This window comes from Salvia splendens, chromosome 3, assembly GCF_004379255.2.
Source record: "Salvia splendens isolate huo1 chromosome 3, SspV2, whole genome shotgun sequence".
NCBI classification, from domain to species: domain Eukaryota; kingdom Viridiplantae; phylum Streptophyta; class Magnoliopsida; order Lamiales; family Lamiaceae; genus Salvia; species Salvia splendens.
Genome location: NC_056034.1, coordinates 41,550,949 through 41,558,681, shown reverse-complemented (window position 1 = coordinate 41,558,681; position 7,733 = coordinate 41,550,949). Strand labels below are relative to the sequence as shown.

The following is a 7,733-nucleotide window of genomic DNA, read 5'->3' as shown; positions in this document are numbered from 1 at the left end:
GAGCGGCCGGAGCGAGGTCGACATCATCACTGCCGCGCTGAGCACCTACCAATCCATGAACTGCAAGTCGTTCAAGTACCTCAACGTTTGGTAGGATACGCGGACACACCCGAAGTATATGGGAGGCGTAACATCCTTCTCTAGCGGCTCCTCCAAACGGTCAAGGTCGGTGTCCCTATCCGACGCCGACTCCGAAGAAGTGGCTAACCAACTCGCCAGAGCTAACTTGGGTAGCCCCGACGCCGGACCGAGCGGTTCCCAACGCCGACCGCAAGGAAGGAAGAAGGCGACGGCCAACCGCCGTCGAGCCGAACCCGCTCCCTATGCGCCACCTCCACCCCCGAACAACTCGCTGTGGATGCTCTTAGGCCAACTCAATATGGCCGATAGGTCAACTATGACCCCCACGCAACTTCAAACGTACGAGGCCATGATATTGGGTCTCCAAAAATAATTGGGGTTAGTGCCGCCGGATCAGTAGTCTTCCACGGGTAATATTAGCCAATAATTATGTAATTTTTAATTTTTAGGAGATTATGTAATTTTTAATTTTTAGGAATTTAATTATGTAATTTTTAATTTTAGTATTTTAATTATGTACTTTTTAATTTTTAGAATTTTAATTATGTCTTTTTTATTTTATTTGTAATTTGTAATATTTATTGTGGTTTTTTAATGAATTTTAATATTATGGAAATGTTTTTGTTTAATTGAATTTTAAATTGAATTGTGTTCGTCCTTGCGGAAGAGCACAGCTGTGGGTGTTGTGCTCTTGCCAGAGAGCAGGCAGGAATAGTGGCGCCGGGCCCACAACCGTGCTCACTGGCAAGAGCACGGTTGTGGATGGTCTGACCGGAATTTGTTTTTGGTTATTATGACCTGATATCATTCAAACATATTGAATTCATATTTATCTCTCTATAAATATATTCGATAAATTAATTAGAAAGTAATACATTACTTGTTAAAATTTATAAACGATCAATTAGAAATGATTTATTTTCTTTTGGCTTAGCTAAATAGAGACGTAAAAGATTCAACTTTTATGCCTGTGATACAAGATAAGAAAAATCAAATATATTATCATATGGCAAAATGAAATGGTGAAGTTGGAAAAACAAACTTTATAAATTTAAATACAAAGAAATAATCACAAATTATATACTCCTACTTTATATGTTTCGATAATGAAATTTATTAGTTGACACAGAGCTTAGATTTGTAACGTGTGCATGCATATAACCATGTATATGTAATGTATATATATACACTATATATATGATTAGCACACACTCATTACTTAATGGAGTTTAACCCTTCTGAATTATCATCTCTTCATCCATATTTCAGCTCAAACCGCCGGCCCTTCACCGGAGCCTTGCCGGAGAGTGGAGTTTCCTAAATCTCAACAAGTTATATATACAAATACAAAGGTAACTCTAATGTTGCTTTTTTCTTCTTCTTTTAAATCTATTTGTGAATGAAAACTTGTATTTTTAATCTGTCAGATAAAAAAGATCAGATTTTGCTCAAAAATGTTTGTTATGACAAATGATTTACAAGATTTTTCTGGGATTCAAGAATTTTGAATATTACCACTGGTGAAGAGATGTTAATCGCCTTGGAATGCCTTCTTTCGATCCCTGAAGCTTTCTTTTTATTAAAGATTCAATTTTTATGTGTTTTACTCATATTTCAAATGATGGGATTTGCAGACTGGAGCTTGATTTCTGCTTCTAATTACAAGATGGTGCAGCTATCCAATATATTCAACACACTATCGAAAAACATATCAAATAGAACTGAAAAGAAGAGCAGGCTTAGCACCGGAAGGGAGGCAGCGGCTGTTCTATTAAAGGAAGCAAAGAGGAATGAACGGCTGCTGACCTCTTCTGGTTCCATTAATGGCAGGAAGAGCGAAACCTTCGCTTCTAGCTACTCAAAACGAGGCAAAAAGGGAATCAATCAAGATTGCTTCATTGTGTGGGAGGTAGGAAAATGATCAGTCTGCATATTGATTGATTTTACTACTCTACTGTTTAAAGTTATCCCAAATTTTCTTGAAATGGATTTTATTTGGTTTTCTGATTAGTACTATTGTGTGTTTTTAGGAGTTTGGTTGCCAAGAAGACATGGATTTTTGTGGAGTCTTTGATGGACATGGAGCATGGGGCCATTTTGTGTCGAAAACTGTTAGAGAGCTGTTGCCTTCGTTGCTTCTCTGTAGTTGGAAAGAGGCCGTTGAGCTCAATGCAGGCGACTTGGATTGCATCTTGGAGTCGGAGAAGAAGCAGATCCAGTTTGACGTGTGGGAGCAGTCTTTCTATAAGGCTTGTGCTGCAGTTGATCAAGAACTCGAGCGACATTCTGCAATCGACTCTTTCCACAGTGGCTGCACTTCCTTGGCGCTTGTTAGACAGGTAAACCGCGATTTCCTCTTTATGTTTAGCCATCAACAGGGAGAGATTAGCGCATTATTTGTTATGCATAGGCCTATTTCATAGTCATTATCATGAAAGTTACAAACTTGGCTTCATGGTTAGCTTATTAATAGATATTGATCTTTGTCACATTTAGATTTTCTAGAAAAGAGTTTGTTGTGTTTATGCATTTCTTATTACACGATTATCATGAAAAGTTCTTGGTTTTTCATGGTTGTAAATAAGTGGATTTTTAGTTATTGGATGACATAGATGATTCTTGAAAATAAGTGCTGATTAGCAAGTTTCTCCAAACATAAAGAAAATGTGATCTAAGGCTATTGCTGTTGACCTCTTTTCCATAGGGTGATCTCATGATAGTTGCAAATGTGGGCGACTCGCGGGCTGTGCTAGCAACTACCTCAGACGAAGGAAATTTGGTCGCGACTCAGCTTACAACTGACCACAAACCAAATATACCATGTTTGCCCTTATTCTTACCTCTTGCCTCAACAATAATTCAGTTTCAAGATCTTGATGTGTGTGTCCATTGCGACAGATGAGCGCAAACGGATAGAGAAGTCGGGAGGGACAACTTACTCCTGCCCGGATGAGCCAGGGGTGCATCGGGTCTGGCTGCCAAACGGGCAGGGGGTCAGAGGCCCAGGCTTGGCTGTATCGAGAGCATTTGGTGACTACTATATTAAAGACTTTGGCCTAATCTCTGAGCCACAGATAACACAAAGGTGCATTAGCAGCATGGATCAGTTTGCTATTTTGGCAACAGATGGGGTATGTATAGATGCTATTAGTAATCATTCCATGCTTCAAATCTATGATATTTTGTGCGTTTGAGACGTGAAATTAGACGCCTAAACTGCCATAAAATTGGGACATAATCCTTGAAAATATTAAATGCTCTTGAACAATGCTTCAAATTCAAGATTTCTTGATACATTTTGAGAAAATGTTACTTATAATTATTATGGTATGATCTAAATTTATGGCATTGATCATTGGAAATTGAAATTTGGACTTCTACATAGAAACAGCAATGCACTTGAACTATGTTTTAGAGATCAAGAATTGATTTTTCTTGATTATAACTATGATTTTGTTAGGTGTGGGATGTGATTTCCAATGAAGAAGCAGTGGAGATTGTTGCTTCTTCAAAAAGGGATGAATCTGCAAAGAGGCTGGTTGAATATGCAGCTTGTGCATGGAAACGCAGGGGAAGATGTGCTGTGATGGATGACATCTCTGCCGTCTGTCTCTTCTTTCATCATTCAGCTTCTCCCGGCAAGCAGACTACCCCGTGAATGGGAGCCACGGACGCATCTATTAGATAGTCGTGCAGTGGTTGCAGATTTCTCTCAATTACTTGTAAATACATGTTTTTAGATCAAGGACACTCATTGATCTAGCTTATGAAGAGTTATTTTGATCTTTCTGTTTTATTAAGGTCACATCTATGAAAGAGTTGTAACCAAAAAAAGATATTTTTGGCTATTTCTACTACTATTAGAACTTAGTTCGCCTAAAGAATTCCATTTTTGGGAAAAGTTCACACCATCTTCCAAATAATATTTGGACTTTTTTTCCCTCCAACCCTACTTATCAAACCACATGTGACAGATGATGTGAGTGTGTTTTTCTCTCAATTCAAATGTGCATGTTTTTCTTATGAGATTAATATTAATACATGTTCGAAATTATTCATTGGGTTCAAACGCAACATGCCAAGATGAGAGCTTTCTCAACAGCTCAAACATGTATAATCTAAAAAAAATAGTAAAAATTATCATACAGAAAAATATTGAAAACTCCTATTGATTTTCATTGTTGAATAAGGGCTACATGTTCACTCTCATCTGGGGAATATAAGCTGGAAAATTGGAATATATGACATTTTATATACCCAATTAATCAATATAACCTTACTCCATTTTTTCAGCTATTCATGAAACATAATCATAATCTAACTCCTCTTCTAGCTGTTTAATCAACAGTTCCATCATTTTCTTGTACATAGGCATATAATGATCATTTATCATAGTCTTCGACAATCGGAGCTTACTGTACAATTCTCTCTGCGTCTCGTACAACCCGACTTTCTCCTCAGCCTCAACGTCATGCTCTTGACTGCTCGGCCCCGTGGAGGGCGTACAGATGATGTGCATGACCCGCCCGGGAGGGTAGAAATGGATGTTGTCAGAGACATCAGAAGGCGAAATGGCTGCATGGCTTTCGACTTCATTGGAGAATGCCTTCTCCTCTTCGGTTATTTCCTCTGCCACGGCCTCCTCCTCTTCTTCCTCTTCCTGTATCTCGGCATGTACCTCGCTCTCCTTCCTCTGAAGCTCTCTCTCCAGCTCATACCACAATTCACCTTCCGAGATCTCCTCAATCGTAGATGCATCAACAACTTTCTCCTCCTCTTCATCAGTCTCGTCAAGCCCAGTGGTCCCATTTTCACTAGAGGAACAGTATTCCACCTTGTTCGTGTCAGTGCTGCTTATTATTACTTCAGTTATAACTGTTTCAGATGTTGTCTCAGCTATAAGAGGAGCCTCGGGTAGATCATCCGCTTTAGCATCCGAGTGAGAAGAGACAGCACGTCGCCTGGGTCCCATACATGCCCATAGTGATATTGAAGAACGGGTCTTAACAACTGCTTCGGCTACAACTTGTGCACGCTTCATCACAACCTATGGTAATGAGTCAAACGGCAGATTTCTTAGGAAAAAAAATTCTCACAAATGATGTCATTTTATGAATGAGATAAGGGTTCAAGATTTTGCAGCAGACCTTAGTGCCACTTGAGACTGGTCGTAGAAGAGCACCAGCACCAACAACTCTTGCTCTAGCATTCGACATTGAAGGTAGTCGAGACCCAAGAGCAGTGGCAGACCGATAGATGACATTCAGAACTCTGTTGCGCTCAACTTGATCTCGAAGATCATTTATCCAAGACGAAGCAGTCACCTGAAATAGAAAGGGTGGGGAGTTCTTAAAGCAAAGAACCAAGCGTAATAGAAGTAAAACACGACAATGGTATATTCAAATGTCTTCCGGAAAATATGATAATCAGCAGTACCTCTGAACGAAGATCATCAACAGACGCCGCTGAAAATGTGGGCACCAGATCAGAACCATTTACTATTGTGGTAATAAAGTGTTTTCCCGACTCTGCTAGCTCCCACGTCATGCAGGCAGCTGAAAGAAAGACAATGTGCAAATAATAAATTATATAACACGATCAATCTACACTAATAAGCATCATCAAGCAAATTAGAGAACTAAACTAGAACATGCCTGGGGCAAAAGTAAAACAAGTAGCTGCTGAAAATTCTTTTTGTTCCCGGAGAATGTACGTTAACAAAGCAGCTGTACCACCACCAAGTGAATGACCAACAATCTGAAATCAAATATAAACTTTGTAGAACACAAAGAAAATGCACACTTGAACAAAGACTACTGCACAAGACAGAGTGAAGAAAAAACGTCTCCTACAGTCCTACCTTGACCTCATAGTCAGGATTTTGTTCAACAGCCTTGAGTAAAGTAGGAGTACTCAGCTTTGCTATCCATCGAGCAGCAGCAACCATTCCACAATGTGCATATCCCAAAACCAGATTACTGACACCACCATCATCCAAAACTGAATGGTGAAAAGGGACCACTGCACCTGTTGCTGCAGTCAATGTATCTTTAATGCTGTGAGTGCCACGGATCAAGAGAAGGAAGCACTTTGAGTTTTCATCACGTAAAGTTGTGAAGGCCGGTTTCAGAATCTGCAAGGAGAAAAATACACTTCAAAGGTTTGAACTTGTCTGAGATACAGACACAAATGATACACACTGCATAGAAACGCTATCACATACCCCTGCTTTGGGTTTCTGAAGTAGGACATTCGCTTCAGTGAACCCAGCAGTTTCTAAAAACACCGGAAATGGCTTCTTCGAGAAAAACATACAAAGAGTTAGCAATCTTAAGTAATAATACAACTGATCAATGATATCAACCCCCTTCAGCTGCACAGCCTTTTCTCCCGCATACACACTTGCAACCTGCAAATTACCCTGCCAGATCACCCAATATATCAATAACTTCCAAAAGCAATTCTCAATAATGAAAGATACTCAAAATTTCCTCCTAGTAAAGCTTGACTAATTTGCCTTTACACACTATAAAATCAATAACACATGTCTCAAGAGAAAGTACCAATCACCAAAAATAACTGAATTTGCAACATTGAGATCAATACATAAAAACTACATTAAGATCAAACATCTTTCTAGGTCGTTGCTGCAAAAACAATACCATTTCTAAAAAATGATCAGAACTAAATTGATTATGCACAGCATTTCGCAACATCTATAGACACAATTCAGCATATTATCTAGGATACACCAGTTTACAGCAACTCAATATCAATAATCGAGCTGAAAACCTTCAATTTTCAACCAAAATAGATTCACAGCTCTCACCTGCCTCCGAATGAGATAATTAATCCCGAAAGCCAAGTCAGCGATCGGCCATTTCCCCAACGTCTCGGCGTACGTAAACCTCAACGTCTCCGACATCGTATAAATCGTCTCCAGCCAAGTCGCCGGCGCTTGAGCCGGCCTCCGCGAAAGCCGTTTCTTCACCGATCTGCTCTTCGATTTCGAGCAATCGCCACCGGCAGAATCCTCCCCTTCAGCAGCCGCCGAAATCCGCCGGCTCACCACGTAGTACAGCAGCAACACTGCCCCCACCGCCGTCGCCATTGTCGTGGCTGCCATCGGAGCTCCGGTCCGACCAAATCAGCAACCAAATAATAGTTAACCCTTAATCACTGCTCGCTTTATGCAAAACATGCAAATTGCAAATCACATAGATTCGGAGATTATGCTATAATTCGTGGCATAATAATCTGTTGATCGATTAATTGATTTTTGCAAGAGTGAGAAGAATTGGGGAAAGGGGGTTCAACAATCTACAGTCGATCACTGAAGCTTTAGAGCATCCACAACCGTGCTCTTGCCAGCGGCACGGTTGTGGGCCCGGCGGTAATATTCATGCCTGCTTTCTGGCAAGAGCACAACACCCACAGTTGTGCTCTTCCGCAAGGACGAGCACAATTAATTTAAAATTCAATTAAACAAAAACATTTCCATAATACTAAAATTCATTAAAAAACCTAAATAATATTACAAATGACAAATAAAATAAAAACGACATAATTAAAATCCTAAAAATTAAAAATTACATAATTAAACTCCTAAAAATTAAAAATTACATAATTAAAATCCTAAAAATTGAGATTGA

At 39.6% G+C, this 7,733-nt stretch overlaps 2 protein-coding genes across 2 annotated transcripts; one reads left to right on the top strand and one right to left on the bottom strand.

The window, feature by feature from the left end:
• Positions 1-1,246: 1,246 nt before the first annotated feature.
• LOC121793710 (probable protein phosphatase 2C 34) lies at positions 1,247-3,938 on the top strand. Its single transcript, XM_042191752.1, has 6 exons — positions 1,247-1,433; positions 1,716-1,990; positions 2,112-2,420; positions 2,786-2,903; positions 2,980-3,212; positions 3,542-3,938. Exons 2-6 carry the CDS (start codon positions 1,748-1,750, stop codon positions 3,737-3,739), a joined length of 1,101 nt encoding a protein of 366 aa, XP_042047686.1. The 5' UTR covers positions 1,247-1,433; positions 1,716-1,747; the 3' UTR covers positions 3,740-3,938.
• A 286-nt stretch (positions 3,939-4,224) lies between these two features.
• LOC121797480 lies at positions 4,225-7,399 on the bottom strand. Its single transcript, XM_042196243.1, has 7 exons — positions 6,911-7,399; positions 6,305-6,502; positions 5,942-6,214; positions 5,736-5,838; positions 5,518-5,636; positions 5,229-5,405; positions 4,225-5,128 (listed from the first exon to the last, which is right to left on the bottom strand). Exons 1-7 carry the CDS (start codon positions 7,205-7,207, stop codon positions 4,379-4,381), a joined length of 1,917 nt encoding a protein of 638 aa, XP_042052177.1. The 5' UTR covers positions 7,208-7,399; the 3' UTR covers positions 4,225-4,378.
• Positions 7,400-7,733: the final 334 nt, after the last annotated feature.